General features: G+C 41.0%; 1 protein-coding gene across 2 annotated transcripts in view; it reads left to right on the top strand.

Moving 5' to 3' along the window:
- Window positions 1–7,909, top strand: part of LOC103354033 (alcohol dehydrogenase 1-like) — a 21,241-nt gene extending 13,332 nt beyond the window's left edge. The window contains exons 1-9 of one of the 2 annotated variants that reach the window (XM_008277264.1): window positions 916–1,146; window positions 3,335–3,436; window positions 3,572–3,713; window positions 3,988–4,075; window positions 4,437–4,650; window positions 5,621–5,881; window positions 6,426–6,558; window positions 6,686–6,824; window positions 6,937–7,909. In XM_008277264.1, coding sequence (XP_008275486.1) covers window positions 1,129–1,146; window positions 3,335–3,436; window positions 3,572–3,713; window positions 3,988–4,075; window positions 4,437–4,650; window positions 5,621–5,881; window positions 6,426–6,558; window positions 6,686–6,824; window positions 6,937–6,970 — 1,131 coding nt within the window. In that variant the 5' untranslated portion in view covers window positions 916–1,128 and the 3' untranslated portion in view covers window positions 6,971–7,909. Of the gene's footprint in view, window positions 1–915; window positions 1,147–3,334; window positions 3,437–3,571; window positions 3,714–3,987; window positions 4,076–4,436; window positions 4,651–5,620; window positions 5,882–6,425; window positions 6,559–6,685; window positions 6,825–6,936 lie in introns of those variants that run through there. The other variant, XM_008277265.1, reaches the window with a different exon arrangement.
- Window positions 7,910–11,342: the final 3,433 nt, after the last annotated feature.

The following is an 11,342-nucleotide window of genomic DNA, read 5'->3' as shown; positions in this document are numbered from 1 at the left end:
AGAATAAGTTTTGTTTGTTGTTTTGGCCGGTTTCCCCTCCTTGATTGACAAAAATAAAGAAACTGCTCTTCTTTTGTTACCTGACTTCTTGGTGTGGCTGGCATTCTTCGAGGTGGAGGGACTAGTGTGGAGCAATATCCATGCTATGCCCCAGGTTCCCCTAGGCCGGGGCATAACACACATGCAGGAGATGAGGCTACAAGAAGTCTATTTTTCCCCTGCATATGGCACAGCCAGTCATTCTCTGTGGACAACACGACCCCCGAATACTGAGAAAACACAAATTTGTCCCTCCCAATGATCAGTTGAAAATAAGCTAAATACGTCCTCCTTTGAATCACTGTAGATCAACCTGTCTGTTATTTCCTATGTATTTCCATTTGTTAAGGAAAAAATAAGTGCATGTGTCCTGAGATGAGTGTGGGCAGCAGCAGCTGAGCTGGATTTAAAGTTACAGACATTAAAACAGTCCTTTTGGGGACAGGACTGGAACCAGGAGTATTATAGGCATGACAGAATGAACAATCTTTGTTTTATTTTGACCTGCAACTTGAAATAGACTTTGTCCAGAGTGCTTCCAGAATGTACGTGTCCTCGGCTGTGGGATCTGCACTGGATATGGAGCAGCAGTTAATGCTGCTAAGGTGTGTATGCTTGTTTTGACCTGTGACATTCCTGTACATCACTTGACAGACCACATTAGTAAGTTTACATAAGTCCTGAATTACATTGCATGAAATAATGCTGACTACGGACATTCTGATTGGTTTCGAAGTAAAGGGGTTGGGTTTTTCGGGGGAAAGCGGGGCGTTGGCAAGTGTATATAAGGTCATGTAATGCACTGGTAGCTAGCCAAACCTCCAGATTTTGCTCTTGTTTGTTCGTGCAGCCTCTGGATCGAATAAACATTATTCACATCATTTAAAGATTTTTTTTTTTCCTTCTCATATCTTTTTTTAGGGACTTTTTTTTAAAGTGCTGTGACCTTTGGAACTCACATTGATCAGTGATTCAGTCAGAAATAACCAATTGTGGTGTTCAAATTACTCCACTCCCACTCCTTTGCCCTGCAACCACAGGTCTCTCTAGCTCCTCTCCAACTTGTGGACGCTCATCTTTGCAGCAAAAATGGCCACAGCTGGAAAAGTGAGTATAGTTCAACATTTGGGATATTTTTGCAATACATGCGTTTTAGCAATTCATGTTGATGTCAATTCAGTAGCTGAGCTGTAGATGGGTGCAATGGCAAGCTGGTTTCTCACCACTGTTTCAGTTCTTTGGTGTGCAGAACTTAAGAAAAAACACACATTTATCTTAATTTTGGTGAAATACTTGATGTAGACACATTTCATTTACCTTAAAACTCAGTATTTCTGGCTCTGTCTGGCTTTCTCCCTCCCTCTCTCTGTTTTCCCCCTTGGCTTTTGTAAAACATTACATGTTCTGTCTCCACTGCAGTTATGCAATAGTGTAGCTGTTGATTCTGGCAAACATGACACTGTTGTAAACCAATACAAACAAAACAGCATTTCTCACAGTTTCATCATAATGATTGAAGGCTTCCACTGACTTTATTTTATCTGACACAATGTCTTTATTCAGTAGTTCACCAGCTAAGTTTATTTTGTTGATACTTCAGTAATGAAACTAATTTCCAAGAAGCAGCTGTATCAGATGCTGAAGCCTCTAGATGTACGCATGTTCAAGGAATGAGCAATACTGGCTTTTTGCAGATGATGTTGTACGCTGATATTTTCCAACGTAGGTCAGCCGATTGTCAATATATCTGCCCGTCAGTGTTAATATTTCATTTAAATGTCTTTATCGGTTAATAGGATTCGAATCATAATATCAATATTGTCATACATCTCTAATGAGGACAATGTGAAACCTGTTTGTTTTCTCAATTTGATTTCGCAACGTGGCATATCAGTTGATTTGTACATTTTTTTTACATGCATTAAATAATTCTCAGATGATGAATCCATATAGACTTCAATGATCCTCTGACTTTTACTCTGGAACCAACTCCAGCTTGAGTTTTTTGTTTTTTAAACCAACTGGCTGGACTGATAGGAGTTAATGTCCTTTAGGTCAAGCTTTTATTGTGTTCAGGGCTTGAATTCAGTGGTTAATGTCTCACATACTCACCCCAAGCAAACTGAAGTCTGATCAGTCATTAACAAGGTGTCTTTGGTGGATGTGGTGGTTTCAGATTATAACAGCTCCTCTTAAATGCAGCTTTGACTTATCATCAGTAGACTGTGTGACTTAAGTAATGATTAATTCTGTTTTATTCTTTGTAGGCTACTCACCTGTGCAAAATACAGAAAGTGGGGAAATTAGAACAATGAGTCTCTCTTCTTTTTTTTCTTTCATTTTTGTTTAAAAATCCAATTTCTGAAGAAGCAGCCCAAACATGACACATTAAAAATCTAATTCAGTTATTCATTTGTGAAGCTTCAGGCCCATTTTTCATTGGATTCATTTTCAAATTGAATAAAAACTGCAAGGTGATGCTCTGTCCACAGGAGCTGGTTTACGGGTTAGTGTGGAGAACAAGTGAGCAGCCGTAGAGGGGATTCAGCTCTCTGTTCAAACCAACCAAGTTTGACAGCTGGGTTGTTCGTTTTCGATTGTAATCAGCCTCAGACTTGGTCAGAACTGTTTTCTGCACAACATCAGACCTTTTTAGCCATTTAATCCTGACAACATGACATTGTTGTAAACCAATACGAGCAAAACAGCATTTCTTACAGTTTCATCATAATGATTTAAGGCTTCCACTGAGTTTATTATATCTGTCTTTGTTCAGTAGTTCACCAGCTAACTTTATTTTGTTGATACTTCAGCAATGAAACTAATTTCCAAGAAGCAGCTGTATCAGACGCTGAAGACTCTAGATGTAAGCATGTTCAAGGAATGAACAATAGTGCCTTTTTGCTGATGATGTTTTACGCTGATATTTTCCAACTTAGGTCAGCCGATTGTCAATATATCTGCCCGTCAGTGTTAATATTTAATTTAATTTAATGCAGGAGAACTGAGCATATGACGTTTTTGATTGCAAATACAGCTTAAACGGGTGTTTGAACAACATGATAGGATGAGGTGACACCACGCCACTTTGTTGAAAATGTATCTTAATATATGTTTTATTTCATTTAATACTTTATGAGGAGTTATTCTTTATTAATCAACATTTCAGCAAATTTAGTTAGTTGGTTAGCTAGCTAGCTGGCTAATTTTCAGCCGTGGTCTTTTGGCCACTTGATAACACTTAAGCAATATTTGCCGTATGCCATTCTGTTTAACTTCCTGCCATGTCCTGTAGGTGATAAAGTGCAAGGCAGCAGTAGCCTGGGAGCCCAACAAGCCTCTGGTGATTGAGGAGATTGAGGTGGACCCACCTCAAGCCAATGAGGTCCGCATCAAGGTGAGACTTCAACAGTCAAGATACATCCGTACACAAACGAATAAACAGTCTATAATGTCTGAGTTTTGCTAGAGTGAATCCCCTCATCCCCATTGTCTTTGAATTTTCATTAACTGGTTACTGTCTTTGGTGCAGCTGGTGGCAACAGCAGTGTGCCACTCAGACCTTCACTTCCTTTTGGAGTTTGCGCCTGAAAAAAACTTTCCAATAATCCTGGGCCACGAGGCAGCCGGCATCGTGGAGAGTGTTGGGCCTGGAGTCACAGACTTTCAACCAGGTCAGTTTTAAACTGTTCCACCTTTTGGATAGTACTATCCGCCTATGTGCTTCAAATCATAAAATACAGGTTATTACCCATTTGTGTAACTGTGGGGTAAATTACTACCTCACAAATTAAGGGAAAATTTGCCCCAAAAAATGCCCTGATGTGTCGTAGAACAGTTTGATGAGCATTTGGACTACAGTATGAAGCAGCCGACCTGACTCAATCCAAAGGCGCCAACAGATTGTGAAGTCTAATTCACATTATCAACATTGTCTTTGTCTTTCAGGAGACAAGGTGATTCCCTTTTTTGTTCCCCAGTGCCGAGAATGTCGCTTCTGTAAGAATCCAAACACCAACCATTGTGAAAAAGCAGTGTGAGTTTTTACTCCATTTACTCCATTTAGTCTTTGGTAAAAAAAAATTTAAAGCACATAATTCATTCTTACCACTATTTTATTGAGTTTAACAGACAGTATAAAGATGTGTATTGAGGTGAGCAACAGAGAAGGACTGTCTTTGTTTAACAAAGACCAGTGGAGACTGAAGATGGGCAGACTTCTTCTGGTCAAGCTTCTTAGATGAAACATTTGGATCATCCTGCGGTATGATGCCAAGAATTCTCAATAGAAGTAATTAGATGAACAAGCTTTACAAATAGAATCCTCTAATAGGACAAGAGAAACACTCAAATGTCAATGTTTCCTGTTTTTGATGTCAAACATTTTCTTCATTCAGGCTCGCTGTTGACAGAGATTCACTGCAACACTCCAGGTTTACCAGTAAGGGGAAGAAGTTGCTACAGTTTGTGGGCACCAGCACCTTCTCGGAGTACACTGTGGTTAAAGAGATCGCTGTAGCTAAGATTGATCCTGCAGCTCCCCTGGACAAAGTCTGTCTCCTCGGCTGTGGGATCTCCACTGGATATGGAGCAGCAGTTAATACTGCTAAGGTGTGTATGTGGGACAGTGTTGTTCGATGCCTCGTATGAGTGCATATCTGGTGATGTTCTCTCTGAAGGCAGCAGGATTCTGTTCATCTGTACATATAATGCATCACTTGTCAGCTGTTGCAGAGTAACCCCCTGAATCCACTGTGACTGTGTGCCCATCAAACTTAACTCAATGTTTTGATTACATTTTCCACCATTTCTACAGCAAATCCACAGGTGTGTGGAATAACTACATAGAAAAAAAATGTATGCTTCTGTCAGCTGATATAAATCCAAGTCCCACGAATCTCTACAGCCCTCTGGAGTCCACTGGCAGAACTCCGTTCCACACATGTGCAGTAGATCATATTTGCATATTCTGCAACATAATGTTCACTTTTGGGCCTGTAACGTAGTCACCATGCAAACACAAACTCTGGCCTGAATGCAGACATAAGCAGAGGGGACTGTACAGACTCTCGTACACTTGGGGAACAATTTTATGCCACACAAAACCTCTCATGCTCAGTAGTGGAAAGGGTCCTTCCATAGCTCTGCGACGGCAAGGTATAGCTGGGCTAGCCGCCGCAGAGCAGACTGGGTGACATGTGGTTAAATGGGTGACCTTGTCAGTGAGCTGAGATACCTGCTTTATTGGTGCATTGTTGCTCTCGACTAAACTACGGAGCAGTTCCTCATGCTGACATAACATGGCTCCTTGCTGTATGGTAATTACGGAGCCTGCTTGATCAAAAAGGTAGAAAGAGATAGGAGGGGGTAGAGAGGGTCTGCCACTACACAGAGCTTGAGGTGGAGGGCGTGACAGTTCTATCATGTCTGCCAATACAATATAATAATGCCATATATGTCTTCTGATCCTACCGCATTTTCAAGTTCATGTAGTAGACTTCTGTGCTACAAGTTTGCAAAAGCCTCCTGATAAGTAATCACTGTTTTTGGATGCAAAACTTTTCTACCCCTTTCTCTTCAGGTTCAGCCAGACTCCACATGCGCTGTGTTCGGTCTGGGAGCTGTGGGTCTGGCTGCAGTCATGGGCTGCAAGGCCGCAGGAGCAAAGAGGATTATAGCTGTTGACATCAAGCCAGAGAAATTTGAGAAGGCCAAGGTGTTTGGTGCTACTGACTTCGTCAACCCTAAAGATCACAGTAAACCCATCAGTGAAGTGCTGTCTGAGATGACCAATGGAGGAGTGGACTACTCCCTGGAATGCACTGGGAATGTGGAAGTCATGGTGAGGCAGACTGAATGTAATCTGCACAATATTCAGATGTGATGAAAAGTAGTGGTACCTTTAAGTCTCATTCGAAAAGTGTTCTGTTCTAAAGAAGCCTGCTTTGAGTCCTGATCTTCCCAACTGAAATAAAGGAAAAACAAATTCACAGTTAGGAGAAAGGATCCATCAAACCTGAAGGTTTGCTCAAGATGAGCCCAGCCCTCACACAAACCTGTAAAGGATAAGCAAGCATAGCTGATGGATGGATGGTAAATGAAAAGTAAAAACCAAAGTATCCATTTTAATAAATATGTATTGGAAAATGGTGAATACCAATTACTGACACTTAATGCAAAGGTACTACTAATTTTGGACATGCCTGTAATGTCATTTTTATTATGGTCAAAGTACACTGACTTTACTTGCTCTTTTCCTGCAGTAGTTAGTAGTTAAACTAAGTGATTCATTGTGCCCCCTCGTCAACATTTTCCCATCTGGTCTTCAGCTAGTTTTAACCCCACTAATTACAAGTGCACTGACTCTGTGCCGTTTGTCCATCCAGAGCAGTGCTTTGGAGTCCTGTGTCAAAGGTTGGGGTGTCAGTGTGATCGTTAGCGTCACAATGAAGGACAGTTTCACTGCCAGTCCTCTTCAGCTCATCGGTGGACGTACATGGAAGGGATCCCTGTTTGGAGGTGAGACAAATGTGATCATCACCACTGATGAATGAATCTCTGGGTTTAAAAAAACAAAAAACAAAAAAGTGCTACTGCCTTTGTAGAACTTCTGGATAAGAGTCTTTGCTCTTATTTTGTGGCTCAGGATTTAAGGGTAGGGATGGCATACCTGAGATGGTCAAAGCCTACATGGACAAGAAAGTCAAGCTGGATGAGTTCATCACTCACAACATGACTTTGGACCAAGTCAATGATGCCATTGAGCTGATGAAGCAGTGCAAATGGTACATTTACACTCCTACACTTTCGCCACCATTAATCACCAAACAACAGCAGCACAGATGAATGATTTATAAGGAGTTCTGCCTAATTCTTTGTTCTCTTCTTGTTCCACAGCATCCGAACAGTCCTAAGTGTTTCTCCTCAATAGGACACGCCAAACGCCTACATTTTCAGTTTTTGTTAACACTGTCAAGAAAGTGATTATTCTACTTCATTATTGAAGTCACAACGAATGGTTGTTAATATTTATTGTATATATATGAAAATAGAAGTATGGTATATAACTCCATCAAATAATTTTCTGTAAATAAGTGCTTTGACACTTGCAAAATAAAGTGTCAGCAAACTGACAAAGTTGTATTGGATTGTACGTAACAGTTTGTCATATTTCTGCAATGAATTCGAATCATCCTCTTTGTGAAACTACACAGTCAAAATACCTTTAAAGTGAGTTTTTCAGCTCTGAAGTTGTGTTGAACAAGTTTTTGGAACCAAATATCTTCCAGATATTACAGAACTATGTTAATTCTTCAGAGTCAACATTTGCTCCCCAGAAATTAAAAAGTAATAAAGATTCTTTGTTCAGTAAAATCAATACATAACAATAGGATTCTATGCGTGTTCAGTACAAATTTTAACCTAGACTAGTGAAAAATAAGAGATTGTTAAGCCTAGATATGCAACAATGACAAACTTTAGCTCAGAGGCCTGAACTTTAAAAATTAATACCAAAAAGAAGGTATTTTGAGCGGAGCTTTAGGATTATTGAGCAACAACTAAACATGTCAGTGTTTTTTCATCAAAATAAATAGCATGAACAGATGGATCCCAGGATTCCTTGTTTTGTTGTATTTTTTGTTAAATGTGCGCCCATGGCTTGGTCTCCCATGTCTATTAACAATTTTTTAAGTGTCACCGAAATATAGTCAGCTCAGATTGACTCATACCAGTCAAATTCTGTCAATGTTTGTTTAATTTTGCAGGTAGTGTTGTAATTACTCTGTTAGGATTAACTGTAAGATTTGTCCCTCAAGCCGTCCTTCTGTTTGATTCCAGAATTCGTAATAAAAGAGGATATTACAGCGAATCATCGGGCACTCTGAATCAAATTATATGAATCCATATAACTATATTAACAGCCAATTTTTCTTCAGATTATTATCTATATCATCATCATCTAGATGCAATCTTGCAGAACCAGCTGGGGAAAGAAGTTCTTTGTCTGGCACCACAAGTCTAAATTAAAAAATGGATAATATCTTTCTTTGGCAGCTTAATTATATTTGATACTTTCACATTTTTACCGGCAACTCTGCACATGCTTTGAGAGAATGAGTTTGTCTGATAAGTAGCTGATCTGGACTCTCAGCTTCATTAAACTGTCAGTGCAGCTTGATGATAAAGCTGAAGCGTTTTGACAGAATAAGAGAAGCACGTGTAATTGGCTGCTGCAGGACCCCAAATAATTCCCACCAGCATGAGTGTCAAAGCCTTGTTCCTGGCGTCATTTTTCATTAACAAAATTTGTACGCGTTAAAGCAACGTATACACCAGTGAACCTGCATCTCATTCAGTATTTTGAAGTAAATTACAAGATTTCTGATTTGTATTTTCCTTGAATGGCTCAGTGGTTAGCACCGTTGCCTCACAGCAAGAAGGTCGCTGGTTCACGTCCCGGTGAGGACACCCGGGATCTTTCTGTGTGGAGTTTGCATGTTCTCCCCGTGCAGCGTGGGTTCTCTCTGGGTTCTCCGGCTTCCTCCCACACAGTCCACAAACATGTTGAGGTTAATTGGTGATTCTAAATTGTCCATAGGTGTGAATGTGAGTGTGCTTGGTTGTCTGTCTCTAAGTGTAGCCCTGTGATAGACTGGTGACCTGTGCAGGGTGTCCCCTGCCTTCACTCTAAGTCAGCTGGGATAGACTCCAGCCCCCCATGACCCTAGTGAGGACTAAGCGTTGTATAGATAATGGATGGATCTTCCTTGAAGGTGCTGCCTCATCATTCTCATTAAGAATTTGAAGCACTTGATAAATTGTTATCTAATACTTTTGACTCTCAAAATATTTAATCATCATTCTAAACTAGATACTAACCACGGTGTCCTTTATGTCCACTACGGCCAAGGCCCATTAGGCCCCTGACCGCTGGATAGTTCATTTCAGGCCTCTATCTTAAAAATCATTTATTAATTCAATCAACCTTAATTTAAAGTCAGAGCTAAATTGAGGTAGAGGCCTCATATAGCCAAGGAAAGATAAAATAAACAAATGTAAATATTCAAATAAAAACATGGGTAAAAATTATCAAAAACAAAAATCACCTGGGGCCTCATGTACAAAGGGTGAGTACACACATAAACTTGGCGTACACACTTATCCACGCTCACGTTTAGATGTATCAAGAGTGAAATGATCGTGGAAATGTGCGGACCTCCACGCCAACTTCTTGACTGGCGTACGCATGTTTCTATTGCTTTCGAGCCGTTGGCGACACTTCAGGGTGATGCTGGGAAACTGTTAGTAATGTAAAAAAAAAAAGGTCATTCCTCAAAGTGATGTGCACATCAGGGATACACAGATAAACAATTAACACATCCTGGTGTCTGCAATCAGATGAGTGGATATAAAAGTATACGTAAAATGGTGCAGAAGATACCGTTAACGACAAAGGCAGCTTTGGCACTGTTGGAGGATTTTTGCCAATGGAGCAGTGCGAAAAGAACCAGTTGACTCTCTTACTTATTGCTTCTTCATGTTATCTGATCGTGCAGAGAGGGGAATCCCACCTGTTGGCCCCATTTATACTAATTTGCATATTTAAATGGAGGGCATGGAGAGGAAGGAGTCTGGTACTCCAGTATGTGTGGTCAATGCCATGTACAAAGGAAATGTGCTTGGATTCAGGCATACGCTCACGTTCGTCCATCTGGATTTTTTTTTTTTGCAGTTTTCTGGATTGAAGCATACGTCAGGTTTCAGTATAAAATCCACGCAAATCTTTGTACATGAGGCCCCTGGTGTTTCAAGAGCCACTGATTCATGCATGTATAAAATGTCACCTTCATCCAAGACTGACAGACATGTTGCTTCCTACAATGCAGAGGAAAACCAGAGACACCAAACAACCCAAGAAAGATGACAGAACAACACAAATACCAACTGTTTATGGCTGTTTTGTTTCTGTGTACAAGGAGTGAAGGGTCTTTAACAAATCTTTGCCCAGAGGCCCTCATCATTTGTCCATTGCCGGAGGCTCGCCATAAAAGACAAAGTTAAAGGGATTTGTAGGTGGAGTTGGCGATAAACATGCTGCTTTACTTTGGAATTGCAGTTAAGGGTTTCTCTTACTCCTGCTATAATGCAATCCTTTATTTACATTGTTTTATTCTCTTTTCACTCTGTGAGGTGTGCCAAGATTCAGAGAAAAAGTCCAAGTTGCTACAAGCCACGATTCATTTTACAAGCCGGAGTTTAACGGTTGGATAGCTGCAGCTTTTACACTACAGTGAAGACAGCATAATGACAGTCATTCATTCATTTGCCATCGGCCCCTAACCGAAGGCAGTTCCTTCATTTTGACTTTGGACAGGTGCACCAACTCTGGGTGCTCCCATTCAGACTCCAGCTCACTTCTTTTTTACCTGGGTGTTTTGTAGCAGCACCTTCTCTACTGCAGGACCATGGCACACAGTTTCCTCCACACTTTCACAATCAGTTGCCCCAACCCGTCCCTCTTACCGTGCACACAGTCCACATGTCATCACCAAAATCCTCAAAAAAAAATTGCTGCTCTGAAAAATAGCCAGAACCAGCTACATCATGTTACTGTGATGCTTCTGCATCATTAAATCTAGGTTTAGACACTGTAAAGGGGAGACAACACGTTCTTGTTCGAAATTAAATTATATTGTGACACCAAAAACTGTTAAGGGACAGTTGTGACACCTCCATCTTGACCTGAACTCTGAGGGGAGTTCAAATAGCAGCAATTCAAAGGTAGAAGTTTGCATTGGACTCACCGGGACTTCATGGCACTGAAAATTCTGGCTTTAAGCTCAACATACCTCGCAAACCCACGAATCTCACTTTGTAGTACAGCCCTGAACATTGACTGTTCACTCTAAATCAGGGGTGGGCAATCCTGGTCCTCGAGGGCCACAGTCCTGCATGTTTTAGATGTTTCCCTCTTCCAACACACCTGATTCAAATGATCAGCTCATCATCAAGCTCTGCAGAAGCCTGATAACGATCCTGATCATTTGAATCAGGTGTGTTGGAAGAAGAAAACATCTAAAACTTGCAGGATTGCGGCCCTTGAGGACCGGAGTTCGACACTCCTGATCTAAAACATGCTGGATTGTGGCCCTCGAGGACCAGGATTGCCCACCCCTACTCTAAATCCTAGCCAGCCCCTCACTGAAAGTTTGTGGTGGCTTTTATAGCCAGGTGTGGCGATTGCTGGGGTGGAGGAGGAGTGGCGGTGGTCCAATGAGACGTGACCAGAGGCGAAGAGAACA

Source organism: Stegastes partitus, unplaced genomic scaffold (assembly GCF_000690725.1).
Source record: "Stegastes partitus isolate 25-593 unplaced genomic scaffold, Stegastes_partitus-1.0.2 Scaffold93, whole genome shotgun sequence".
In the NCBI taxonomy this organism is placed as follows: domain Eukaryota; kingdom Metazoa; phylum Chordata; class Actinopteri; family Pomacentridae; genus Stegastes; species Stegastes partitus.
Note: the sequence above shows the minus strand (reverse complement) of the source record. Positions and strands in the feature narration are given on the sequence as shown.